Below are 12,359 nucleotides of genomic sequence, written 5' to 3'. Positions count from 1 at the left end.
GGACACATCAGCGTTTACCTGGCAGGGAAGGAGCATGGGGGCAATGGTTCCTCTTGCCTCAGACAGGCGACTGCTAATGCTGCAGAAGTAAAGGGAAGGACCCATCTCCCCAGTTGCTTTTAGCTATGACCAAATGAGATCAAATGTGATAAAAAAAAAATGTGATCAAAACATGGGCTTAAAAATGATTTTTCCTAAGGAAGAATAATGCTCTAGAATATACATGGGGAAGAAGGCTGTGGACAAGTGGCTGTGTCTCTGAGCCTTACCCCAGCACAACTGCAGGTACCTGTCTCTGTGAACTATAAAGATCTCTAAGATGGGAAGATGGACAAATAGGTCAGTGGTACCCAATCTGGCAAAGAGTTAACCTGCCCCGCAGTCTCCAAATACAGAGACCTATAAAGCATCCACTCCAGGTGGTAATAGTTCCCAAGAAAAAATCTCTATGAAGGGGGTGGGGAATGGGGAAAGGAAGTGACAGATTATCTAACATGTTTGATTCAGTAAAAATAGTATTGGAAGAAGTCAAATAGTTGTGTTGGTGAATTTGGAATGAAATGTTAAAGCATGATCAGAGATGAAAAACAAAGCAAACCAAAAAAGAAGAGGCAACTATTAACTCCAGGGAAAACAACGAGTTACTAGAAACAAGTGAGCACAATTTACTGTTGGCTCAGCAGATGACATTTACACAATGTAAAGACTGAATATGAATTTCATATACTATATTTGTGACACACTTGTACTGAGATGAGGGAAAGAGAAGGATATGGGAGGGAGAGTAATCCTTATCATTCATAATAGGAAGAATATAGAAAAAAGCTTAAGTGATACATAAATGTATTATTCAGAAATATGGAGATAAATACCAGCAATGGTAAAAAAGTAAAGGAGTTGCTCCAGGAAACAGAACGGGGGTGAGCAGAGGTAAAAGGTAAAAGACTGCTGTTTTTGTTATAAGCTGTGACATACAATTTCTTCCTAGTCCGTGCACATTTCCAATGTTTCTCAGAATTAGAAGAACAATCTTAGGCCCAATTATCTGCTCACAGTGTAATAAAATCAGAAACTGGTCAACAAAAAGTACCCTACAAAACCCTGAGGGCTTGGGACTTTGGAAGCTCTTCTCTAAACAGCACTTGGACCAAAGAGACATCAGCACTGACAATTATCAAAGTATACTGTGTGCCATTATCAGGAAGACACTGGACTCTCCAACAGGCAGAGTGGGTGGCCAGAGACACAGAGGGGAGTGGTCACCTGCCTCTATGCTTTCATTAGCAGGTAGGAAGAGATGGAAAATTAATGAGTTAAACAATCAACTCAAGATCTTAGGAAATAATAAACCCTTTCCTCCCAGAAAGAGGAAACAACCTATAAAAAGTAAAAATTAATGAGCTAGAACACATTTTTTAAAAAATCAGATAAAACCAGGTATTTGAAAAGACCCACCATGGAGACAACCTACGGCTGTTTTGACCACAGGGATAAAGGAGGGAACAGACAAGCACTCAATACTGCCCAGGAGCTGAGCTAGAACTACAGCTGGGAGTAGGGGTGGAAAGGCCACTTTGAATAGCATGCAGCCATAATGGTAACAGCAGGAGGGTTTGGGGGACGAGTGTGTGGCAGTCGGACAGACCCTGGCTGCAGGGACTTCAGCAAGTCTCCAGAAAACAGGGTGGTGATAAAACCATGGTTCTCAACCCCCAGGGGACCAGCATCCAGGAGACTCAACAGTTCATCAAACGTGATGTCACCATCACAAACATGGGCTGACAAGAGACACTGTATTAATTCCAAAGCACATGGCTCTGCCGCATTTAATCTATAACAACTTTCCTGTTCTAAAGTCTTAAGTTGGATACAAACCCTTTTCCACATTTCTATTTCAAATCATTGGAAATAAATCCAAAAGCCCCCAAAAGCAAATGCTAGTCAAACATCCACATCTACACAATTTAATAAAAATAAAAGGCAATTTAGAAGCATTTCAGACAAAAGCCACCCACATGGATTCAGAACTAGAAGTGTGAATAAAAGCAACAAAATGCTTCTTTTCTATTCTAGAGTTCTGCATATTAAAGAGATAAGCAAGTTTCAGAAATAGAAATGGGTAGCTAGATGTGATGGGGAAAATGGAGAATAAGCAAAATGTTAACGATCACGTAAGGAAGAAAGGTCTTTAAAACAGATTTTCTTCTAGGTCTTAGTAATTCTCACCAGATAGTCCTAAGTGAAGAGAATGGCCCATAATCAGCCCCGTCTGGGTGTGTGGTGACCTTCACCTGAGCGTGTGTGCACATGTGTTCGCACACAGATCTGAGGAGGCATCAGGGTAAGAGAATACCGTAAGATAGGGGTTACCGGGGGGAAGGAGCAGACCGTAGATGCAAAAGACCACACTGGAAAACAGCACCATGTACCGTGTGTGCACACGAGGGAGGAGAACCCAGCACCTTGAGAGACTTGCCCAAAGGGGCCCCGGCACCCCAGACCTGACTGTCCCCTTTCAACACGCTGGGCTGAACACTGCACACCCCGGGGGACAACTGTGCCACGTGGGTCACAGCCAGGAGCGCCTTCAGTGACGCCCGGGGCCGCAGCCCCTCAGGACGGCTCCTTCTCTCCAGGAGCATAGTCTCCCTGCACTGGTGACCCCAGGGACTGGAGAAGGGAACAGTGGTGTGCCGACAGAGCCAGCCAGACAAAGAGGATGGCGGAGCCGGTGGGGGCAGAAATGAGGCAAGAATACTCCCCCTGGCACCCGGGTGGCTCAGTTGGTTGAGTGTCCGACTTCGGCTCAGGCCATGATCTCACAGTTCGTGGGTTCGAGCCCCACGTCAGGCTCTGTGCTGACAGCCCAGAGCCTGGAGCCTGCCTCGGATTCTGTGTCTCCCTCTCTCTTTGCTCCTCCCCTGCTCACACCGCTCTCTGTCAAAAAATAAACAAAGATTAAAAAAAAATTTTTTTTTAATTAGAAAAAAAGAAAAGAATGCTCCCCCTGGATCAGGACCAGCCCCAAGACCCTGACGGAGAGAGCACCAGAAATTCCAGGCAGCCCGGGTCACTACGGAGAACACCCAACACAGGCCGACAACAGGAGGTCTCTGGGCCTGTCTCTCAGGCGGTGGTGGCCAGCCAGGGCTGCTCACAGTGCATAAAGGGCAGAAGCCATTCAAGACGGTTCCTCTCACTCTGGAAAGGGCTATGCCTGCTAGTTGAGATGCTTCCCAGCCCACGCAGGTCACACGGGAGCTCTAAAGACCACCTGGCACGGGCTTCTCTGTCCCTCCTAAGGACCCGAGCGGACAAGAGACCAAATCCAAACAATGCTGAGCGGCCAGTGTCACTGGCGGGGAGCAAGGAGAGGGAGAGCGGACACCCACGGAGCCACGCGAGGAGAGTGTCTGTGTCAAGCCCCAGCACCCCGGAAACCACAGGGAAAGACGCCCCCAAGAGGCTGCACAGCCCGGCGAGCTCACAGGCCAGGACAGGAGAGGCTGCCTCTGATTATGGGAGTAATGTGATTACGAGAAACTGCTTTCTCGGGCTTGGGGGCTGGGAAGGGAATTAGACGAACCATCAATCAGAGCAGAGGATATGAGATCCGGGCAAAGCGCAGAGCTGGGACACAAGGGTCTGGAGACGGTTTGGTGGGATCTGCTGTCACGGAGTCCGCCCGGCCCTCGGAGGTGGTCTCATCGCTTCCTGCAGGCGAGCTCCGCTCCAGCACTGATAGGTTTTAATAAAAACTTCCAATTGGACCAGTAAACCCCTCATGAAGCTGTTTTTAAAGCACGAATTTAAGAGCAGCAAGGGTAAGGGGTCGCAAGCAGCATTTAATTCACGACGGCTGGTGGGAGGTGCTGCTGGGACGGACACCGGAGTTCAAGGGTCCAGGCCACATTCGCACCGATGCCAGCACAGGACCTGCCTGAAAAGCGCACCTAATGAGGCAGCAGCGACGGGAGGAGAGTGCCAAACGCCCGGGGGGCTGCTCCTCTGAGCACAGCCACAGCCTGCAGGGACTCGCTCGCCCCTGACGCCCCCGCACGGCACGTGTGCGCCCCGCCTGCACCTCTGAGTGCCGCGAAACACCGACGGTGCAGGACCGGCACCCGCCCGCCCGAACCCACAGCCCACCCACGGACCTCCTGCTGCCATGCGGCCCTCCTGGCCTCGGGAGATGGCGGTCGGCCCCCAATCTCCTCCAGGGTCCTGCTTCCTGGCCCTGTCGGTGAGGACTACACCCGGCGTTCAGCACACCAGGATAAACGAATAGCTCATCCACTGAGCTGCTTTCTGAAACCAAGCGTCGCTGACGCATCTTGTTCTCGGCCAGACGGGCCTGCAGTGAAAACAGAACGCTCTTTTCCTGCAAAGGAACGTCCCGAGCCGTGGAGCCCGCCGGAATCCTTCTCTCAGACCCCTCGCGCCCCAGGGACGGGTGCCCGGGCGGTCTGACGCAGGAGGACCCGTGCTGCTGACTTGCTTCCCGTGTCCAAGCACCGCGTGAGGTTTCAAGCCGCGAGCCGCACCTGAGGAAACGAAGCAGGCCTGGGACCGCAGCTGCCCACTGTCCCGGCAGCGCTAACGGCACGAACGAACGTCCGAGCGTTCACGCGGCCTGAGGGGCTTGTATCAGTTTCTACCTGCAGTTTCCCGCCCCAGCCGGGCTGCTGAGCCTCGGAAGGAAGGGGCCACATCTCCACGCCCCTCAACAAAGGACCTTAACCACGACGGCACCAAAACACAACACAGCCCGTGAGGCCACAGGCAGAATGACGAAAAGCTACGGAAATATCACCCCCTTGAAAGAAGACTACGGCATAAACCAAGCGCGCTCAGGGAGCTCATGCCCACGTGAACACCAAGGTTCCCGAAGCTCCCGATAGAAGATCAGTGTCGGGGGAGGTGGGGACCCGGACCTGCCTGGGAGACCGCCTGGAGGCCAACACCAGCACATGCTGGGGTCCCTCAAGCTAAAATCACAATCCGAGTTACCAGATCCTTTCTAGGGCCGGAGACACTCCAGAAGCCTCAGGGCCTCGAACAGCAGAGCGGTCTCATCATGTGTGTGTCTGGGCACAAGGGCCCTGTGATGGCTCAGCTCCTGGTCACGGGGCCTGTCCCCTCTGCAGCCGCCAGCCGGCCTCCCCTGGTGCCCGCGGCCGGCCCAGGCCCGGAGGGGTGGAGCCCTGCATCGGCTCCAACACTGGGGGGAAGCCGCACGACTCAGTCCCGAGGACAGGGGGCCCTTCCTGGGTCCCCACCTCACCCAAAACAGGTGGCCATCAGGCCTCAGGCCACATTGGGAGGCTGTGGGCCAAGAGCAGCCCCTTCTGGGCAGAAAAGACCGGAAATACCAGCTGGCCCGGCCTGCTGGTTGCTACACGGCTTTCAAGGACAGCGCAAGGGCCCCACCCTGAGCTCATGATCATCAAAGAGCACTTTCCGCTGGGGAGCAGGAAACAGCACTTACAGGGGACCTGAATTAATTACCTTTACACCCACTCTTTGAAGTAAGAGTTACCAACCCAGTGGCCTTCAAGGCACAGCCACACCGAGAGCCTCGGCAGAGAAACAAGCGGCAAAGCAGCCTCCTAGCACCCTGTCGACAGTGGCCTTCCTGTGTCCCGGAGCAAACAGCCCTACTGCCATGACCGTCACCTTAGCCGGAGTCCCAGCCGGCTGCAAACAGGCACTCGAGAGCCTGGTCCCGGGACAGCAGCAGGTGCCACTGACGATGGGGAGCGGGCCCTCAGGACCGTGGAAAATGTTCCAGACACTTGGACATCCTGAGAAACGTGTGGTCGTTCTGAACAAGGGGAAGGCACTAGAAAGAGGATGCGGCCCCGCGGCCCTCCTCCCAAACCGAAGGGAGTTATACTCACCCACCGCATCCTTACAGGGTCAGAGAAGGCGGCAGCTTGAGTCCGCAGAGGAAAACAGCCGTGCCCACTCACGGCCTGGCCGGCGAGCGCACAGAACTTCCCACAGGGGCGGAAGCGGGCTGTGCCGTGCGTGCCCAGCGTGGCTGCCGGGCGCTTGCCGTGGCGCAGGTGTGGCTAAGGAGCCGCACCTGGTCTCACCTGATTCTCATCAAGCCGCACCGCAACGGCTGGTGACGGAGCAGCTCCAGGGGCCGCGGGCCGGGGCCTGAGTTCTCCGGGAATGTGTACCCCGTGCAGCTTAGCGCTCGGCGCGAGACCCAGTGCGGGCGCGGCCTCGTCAAAGTCCACTTTGCAGAATACAGACACGATAAATGTAACTAAAACGAACCCAGAACGGCGTGGATACACAGGCCCAGAGGGCCTCCTCCTCGTAAGAACCGAGTTCCTGCGGGCAGCCCCAGGTGAGGCCGACGGGCCCCCGCCCGGAGGCCTGAGTCCTTTCCGTTTGGTGGCTCTGGGGCTTGGTGGCCGGGCCGGTGGCTGTCGTCCTGTGAGATTAGCAAGGGAGAGAGCAGCCCGGGATGCCGAGGGGCCGCACCAAGCGCACCCCACACGCCGCCTTCTTCCTCGGGGGCCTGCTTCCACGGGAGACGTGTCAGCAGCGCCACCGGCTCCCGGCGACGCAGCTGGGGCTCAAGAGCGCCAGGTAGCGCCCACGGATGCACAGGTGGGGGACAGACTTGTTTAAACTCGGAGCAAAACGGAGGCTGTTTGCCCGAGTCTCCCGACGCCAGTGTTCCCGCCGAGGACGCCCTCGCGGCCTCACAGATGCCCGCAAGGCTCGGGCACCGCCAACCCCGGGGACCGGAGGGGCTGGGGCTCTGGTCTCTGCCTCCATTTCCCACGTGAGGCCTCGTGTGGCCCCCTCCCCACGCAGCTCTCCTAAGTGAGGGGGCTTTGGCAGAGGGGCCGGCACGGGTCTCCCGAAGCCTCGTCGCCTCGGGGGAGGCAGGCCGCGAACCTCGGCCACCACACCTGCCGCTTCACCGCCACAGGCGAGCGCGTCCTCTGGCTTCAAGACCACCGATTTTATGGTAGCTATGGTAACCGCCCCAGATTCAGGGCACGGGCGCTTTTCCCACCTGGAAAAGGAGTTAGGGTCTGCCGGGTCTCGGTCACAACTGGAAAACAACCATACTCCTGCAGCCGCAGGTAAATCAAGCAGATTTTAGCAAGACGAGAGGCAGAAGGCAGGTTTCTTGGAGGAGTGTCTCGCGGTCACGTGGACCCTAACGCTCTCGCCGACGGCGAACTTCACGCCCAGACTTCCAGCCTCCCCTGCTCCCAACCGCATGAGGCTGGCAGGGTACTAGCTCGCTCTTACGGTTAAGAAGCGCTCCACGGGCAAGGGGGACGGGGAACCATCCCTGCTCTCTCCTGGCCTAAAAGTTAAAGACACAAGCCCGAGAAGGAAGGCCGCACGCGGACGCAGCTGACCACGACCACGACCACGCTGGCCGCCCCTGATACCGAGGGCGCCCGGCCAGCTGAGAAGGTGGTGAGGGACACGAGCCCAGGGCAGACGCAGAGCCTCACTTTCGATTTTAAATTTCGACTCTGGCTTTGTCACCCACCTTTTAAGGTAATTGAAGATCGGAGAAACAGTCCGTGTTCCTGTTCCTCTTGCCAGAATCCGATGCTCTTCCTTCGAGTTGATGCCCATTTCTGTGACTTCAAGCGTCTTTGCCTGCAGAACCCCTCAGCAGCCCCGGCAGAGCAGCGGGGACAGCCCACAGGTGCCTTCCTGTTGAGGACGCGGTGTGGCCGGCCGGGAGGGGGGGGGGGTCCTCCCTCCTCTCTGGCACTGACAGGCGTGCTGCAGTGATGTGCCTGTGGCACCGCTGGCTGCAAGGAAGCTTCTCTGGTCCTCTTTGGTCCTCACCCGTCTGACCACGATGTGTGTGGGAGGGTCTGTGGCATGCGCTTTTCATTCGGGTCTGGACAGTCCTCGGCTTTTATTCCTTCAACGTTCTTCTGCCTGCTGTCCCTGCTGGCGTGCGCCCCGCCCCACTGCACGGCCAGCAAGGACACCCTGTGCCCAGCGCCCCTGCCGGCCCTGTCTGCTGCTCTGTCGGCCGGGCGGGGCGGTGCATCTGTGCGTGGGCACCGTCATGGCTCCTGCTGGGGCAAACCCACCCCTTCCTTCCCCGATGGCTCCAATATCGGGGTCTCCCCTGCTGCCTGCAGGCTCCTTTTCCCCCTGCGTGTGTACATCTAGAAATTCTTGTTTAGGTCAAACGCTGTGTAGAGAAACGGTGGGTCCGGAGCGGAAGTGATTACCCAGAAGTGAGCGTCTGCAGTGAGGCTGTGGTCCGGCAGGGAGGGTCGGCGGGACGGGGTCATCTGGCCCGAAAACCGACTGTGCTCTATGAGCGACCCAGCACGGGGCCTGGGGGCAGCCTCTCCCCATGGCCCTTGCCCACCCGTCGGCAGAGGAGGGCCCTTCCCAGCCTCCTCCTGACCCCCTCCAGCCCACTGGGCAGCTGAGTGGCAGCACAATCGCGGCCCCTCCCCAGGACACGGCCTCTGCTTCAACCCCCCTCCCCGGGGCCTCGGGGCTTGATGTCCCTGCCCCAGGGCAGTCTGTTCCCTCCAGCACGGGCCACCGGGGAGACCCTCTTCGGCTTCCTGCCCTGCCTGCCCCAGGCCTTCTCGCGTGCCCAGGGAGGCCCGCAGACTGGAGCTCGGAGCTGCCACGTCTGGGACAGTTGCGGGGGCCTCTCCTTGCCAACCCCCCCGGCTCTCGGGCTCAAAGGTGAAACCAGTCACGGCCCCACGCTCCCGAGAGGGCGCTGGGGGTTCAGACCCTGCAGCTGCTCCACTGACTGGGCTCGCGTGGGTCAGGCCACGAGGTGGTCTCGCACAGCACCCAGCCCCCGCTCCCCGTGGGACGGGAGGGACGGCTGTCGGGGAGGCTGTCTCCTTCTCAGCGTCCTGCTTGCAGATGGCCAGGACGGGGCTGGTGTGCTTGTGGGTGTCCCAGGGGGCCCGAACAGGACATACGCGATCCCCGGGGCGGGCCGCTTCCTGCCGGACCTTCAGCCAGACACCTGGCAGCCCCCTCAGGCCATCCTCACCAGCACCCCTCCTGCGTCACTCGTGGTCCCGCAGGGGACGGCCCGCGTCCCCGCCAACTGCCGCTCTCGCGTCGCGTGCTCTCAGGAATGAGGACACGTCCCCCGAGTCCTGGCAGTGCCGGCTCCTCACCTCTGTCTGTGCTGGCACGAGCACAGCCCCCGGCCTCTGGCCCTGGTCTTGGCCGTGCTCCCCCCACCGTCCTGCCAGGCCTCCGTGTGTCCGGTGCATCAGGGCGTTCTGTCGATCTCCTCTTCCAGCTGGAACGTGACTCTGTGACGCCGAAGCCATCGCCGACGTGCTCTTTAGGGCTACGCTTCCTGTCCCTGTGCCCCCCTCTGTCTTTCCAGATCACTTGGATTTCTCAGAACACCACTTTGTCCAGCATTTTACCCGCATCTCCACGTGTTTCCGGTGACTGCTCGAGGGGTCACAATACGCACCCTGAGCCCTCCTGCACTCTCCTCGGGGTGTGCTGCTCCACTCGCAGCATGGAAACCCACAACCACGCGGGTCCACCTGCCGCCCTGCGAGCCCCGTCAGGCCCGTCGCGTGCGTCCGCTCTGGGAGCGTCACGGGTCTCAGAAGGCAAGCGACTTGTTTTGCTTTAAACAGTCAGGCATGCCGCAGACGAAGTAAGAACAGGAAGCGGTCTTTCACGCTGACCCGCGGACTCCGCTCTGGGCTCCACACGCCTCCCGGAGACCGGGTCTTCCCTCCAGTCCCTCCCGGCCACCCGGGGCAGGGAGCGCGCCTCGGCGGCACCCAGTCCCCGACACAGGGCCCTGGCTCCCGGCTTCCATTTGAGGAGCCCGCTCACCGGCCCTGAGCCCTCAGGGCCGCTTCCAGACCCGCGTCCAGACCCACCTCTCAGGACTCTCCCTTTCCCTCGGTCGGCACCACCCAATGGCGCGGGAGACACAGCTTCCTCCCCGCGCACGCTGCGTGGACTTCCCCGGGCTTCTTGCACCTGTACAGTCGTGTCTCCAACCAACGTGGGGACGTCGCCACCTGCCCCTCGTGCCGGGGTCCGCACACGTGCCGCCAGCCTCCGAGCTCTCCCCTGGGCGCCTGAGCTCTGCGCGGCCTGGGGGGGCTCTAGGCCCCGCTCCGTGCCACCGTCACCCAGCCCCTCTGGGAAGTCCTTCATTTCACACACCGTATTTTCCAGTTCTCGACTTTCCGTCTGCTTCTTTCCTCATCTCGTCGGTTTCTCTCCTGAGAGCTCTTCTTCTCATTCTTCAGGGCCTCAGTGCAGTCACCAGTCCCCGCAGCTGCGCTGGGCTGGCCTGAGGATGGCCTCTGTCGACGATCGATTCCCTCCAGGCCGGGCCTGCCGTCCTGGCCCGTTGCTCCTCGTGTGGTTGGGGGTCGTGCTGGGGCGCCGAGGGCGGCACGGTGTGGGGTGTGTGGCTCCTCACGTCCCCTTGGAGCGCGCTGACGTGTCCGTGTATCAGCAGGTGAGAAGGTGAGACCCACAGGTGGGCTGTGCTGGGCCCTATCCACCGGGGGCCCCCTTGCCTCTGAACAAACGCTAGCCACGCGCTCACGGTGGGTGCAGCACTACCCGCACGGCATGGAATCACTGCCCGACGTCCTCCCCTTACCGAGCAAAGACATCGGGCCGCCGCGGGCTGTCCCACCGCCTTCAGCCCTGGGTGAGCTCCTCCTCTGCCCAGGGGTGTCCCGGGCACTCAGCGCGGCCCGGGGGGGAGAAGGGTTGCCCTGCGGGACGGCCTGGCCTTCACCCAAGGAACAGTGTTGATCCGTGAGGACACTGCGCTCGCTGCGGTGGGGCCACTCGAACGGCCGTCTGACGCTGCCTTCTACCCACAGCACACCCCAATGTCACGAGTCCCCAGGTCTGCACCGGGCCGGCGCTCCGGGCACGGAAGCCGGCGTGAGCCAGGACTCCAGGTTCGATCACAGACATCGGCCAACGTGGTGACAGACTCTCAGGCGAGGCGAGAGGCAGAAAAAGCGCACGGGTACATACCCCACACACATGCCAAACTCCCACGGCGTTGCTTTCTGATTTCCACTTACCAAACGAATACCTGAAAAACAGAAGAAGAAACATGTATTAAAATTTTGCCTTGCTTTGTCAAAAAACTTACAAGACTAAAGCATCCTGCTACCCAGCTAAGTAAAGCCCACTTCAGTGACCCCAGGACACGGTGGGTTGGGTCACAGACCCCATGGGCACTAAATGTGGGGAAGGTGGGCATAAGGGGGACCCCCTAGGTGCTACGTGTGTGGCCAGAAGCCCTGTCTGCCCAGGCCCTGCCCCACATATGGGGTCCCAGCCCATGCTCACAGCAGGCCAATCAAGAAATCTTTTAGGGGGGCACTTGGGTGGCTCGGTCGGTTAAGCGTCCGACTTCGGCTCAGGTCGTGATCTCACGGTTCGTGAGTTCGAGCCCTGCGTCGGGCTCTGGCCTGACAGCTCAGAGCCTGGAGCTGCTTCGGATTCTGTGTCTCCCTCTCTCTGCCCCTCCCCGACTCATGTCTGTCTCTTTGTCTTTCTCTCAAAAATAAATAGAAGCAAAAAATAAATCTCTTGGAAAAAGGAAATGTAATAGTGGATATCTGGCAGTAAATAATTTCTGTACATAGTCAAACACCATGGAATGTCATACCCTAGAATCAGAAAGTTTGAAGGGCACCCAGTACCCCGAGCACAGATTATCAGAAAGGGGTCCCTACAAGGAAGGGCGGGCTTCACTGTGGAGTGCGTGCCCAGGCGCAGGCTGCTGCCCCCACGGAACGGAAATGGCCCCATTCCGCTCCCTGAACCTCCCAGAACAGAGGCAGGAGTCCGTGTCCGTGCATCAGCTCTCTTTTCAGTCAGTGCTCCGTCAACGCATCTGGGCCCCAGGCAACGTTCAAGGCGGACGTGGGTGGCGGGGCGCAGCCAGGGCGGCTGGTGGCGGGCCCTGCGGGGGGCTGCTGCGTTTAGGACAAAACGAGGCTTGCATCGTCCACCGTCCGGAGGGAGCGGCCACGCAGCGCGCCCTGTGGCACCAACCGTGACCCCCCCACCCCCCGCGGCCCTCTGGCATCTGCTCTGGGCGCTCTTTGAAGTGCAGGCTCTGTCCTCTCTCTCCAAGGGACGTGGCAGAGGCGGCTTCCTCCGCAGGAAGGACCCCCTGAGCCTCCCCGATGCCGGTCCAAGTTTTTGGAGATAATCCTTTCTTCTCTGGGGGCCAGGAAGGTGGGGAGAGAAAGGGACGGCTGCACAGCCATCCTGACTCGCTACAAAGGGCCCTTGAGGAGTACTGCCAAAGTAAAGCGCAGATAAAAGGATCGGAAAGCCGACGTCGT

At 58.6% G+C, this 12,359-nt stretch overlaps 1 protein-coding gene across 3 annotated transcripts in view; it reads right to left on the bottom strand.

Moving 5' to 3' along the window:
* Positions 1–12,359, bottom strand: part of LMF1 (lipase maturation factor 1) — an 88,581-nt gene that overhangs the window by 56,351 nt on the left and 19,871 nt on the right. For 2 of the 3 annotated variants that reach the window (XM_043561083.1, XM_043561081.1), the window contains exon 3: positions 11,082–11,092. In XM_043561083.1, the coding sequence (XP_043417018.1) occupies positions 11,082–11,092 (11 nt within the window). Of the gene's footprint in view, positions 1–11,031; positions 11,093–12,359 lie in introns of all 3 variants that reach the window. The other variant, XM_043561082.1, reaches the window with a different exon arrangement.

Source organism: Prionailurus bengalensis, chromosome E3 (genome assembly GCF_016509475.1).
Source record: "Prionailurus bengalensis isolate Pbe53 chromosome E3, Fcat_Pben_1.1_paternal_pri, whole genome shotgun sequence".
NCBI classification, from domain to species: Eukaryota; Metazoa; Chordata; class Mammalia; order Carnivora; family Felidae; genus Prionailurus; species Prionailurus bengalensis.
The sequence above is the reverse complement of the archived record's forward strand: the minus strand, read 5'-3'. Positions and strand labels throughout refer to the sequence as shown.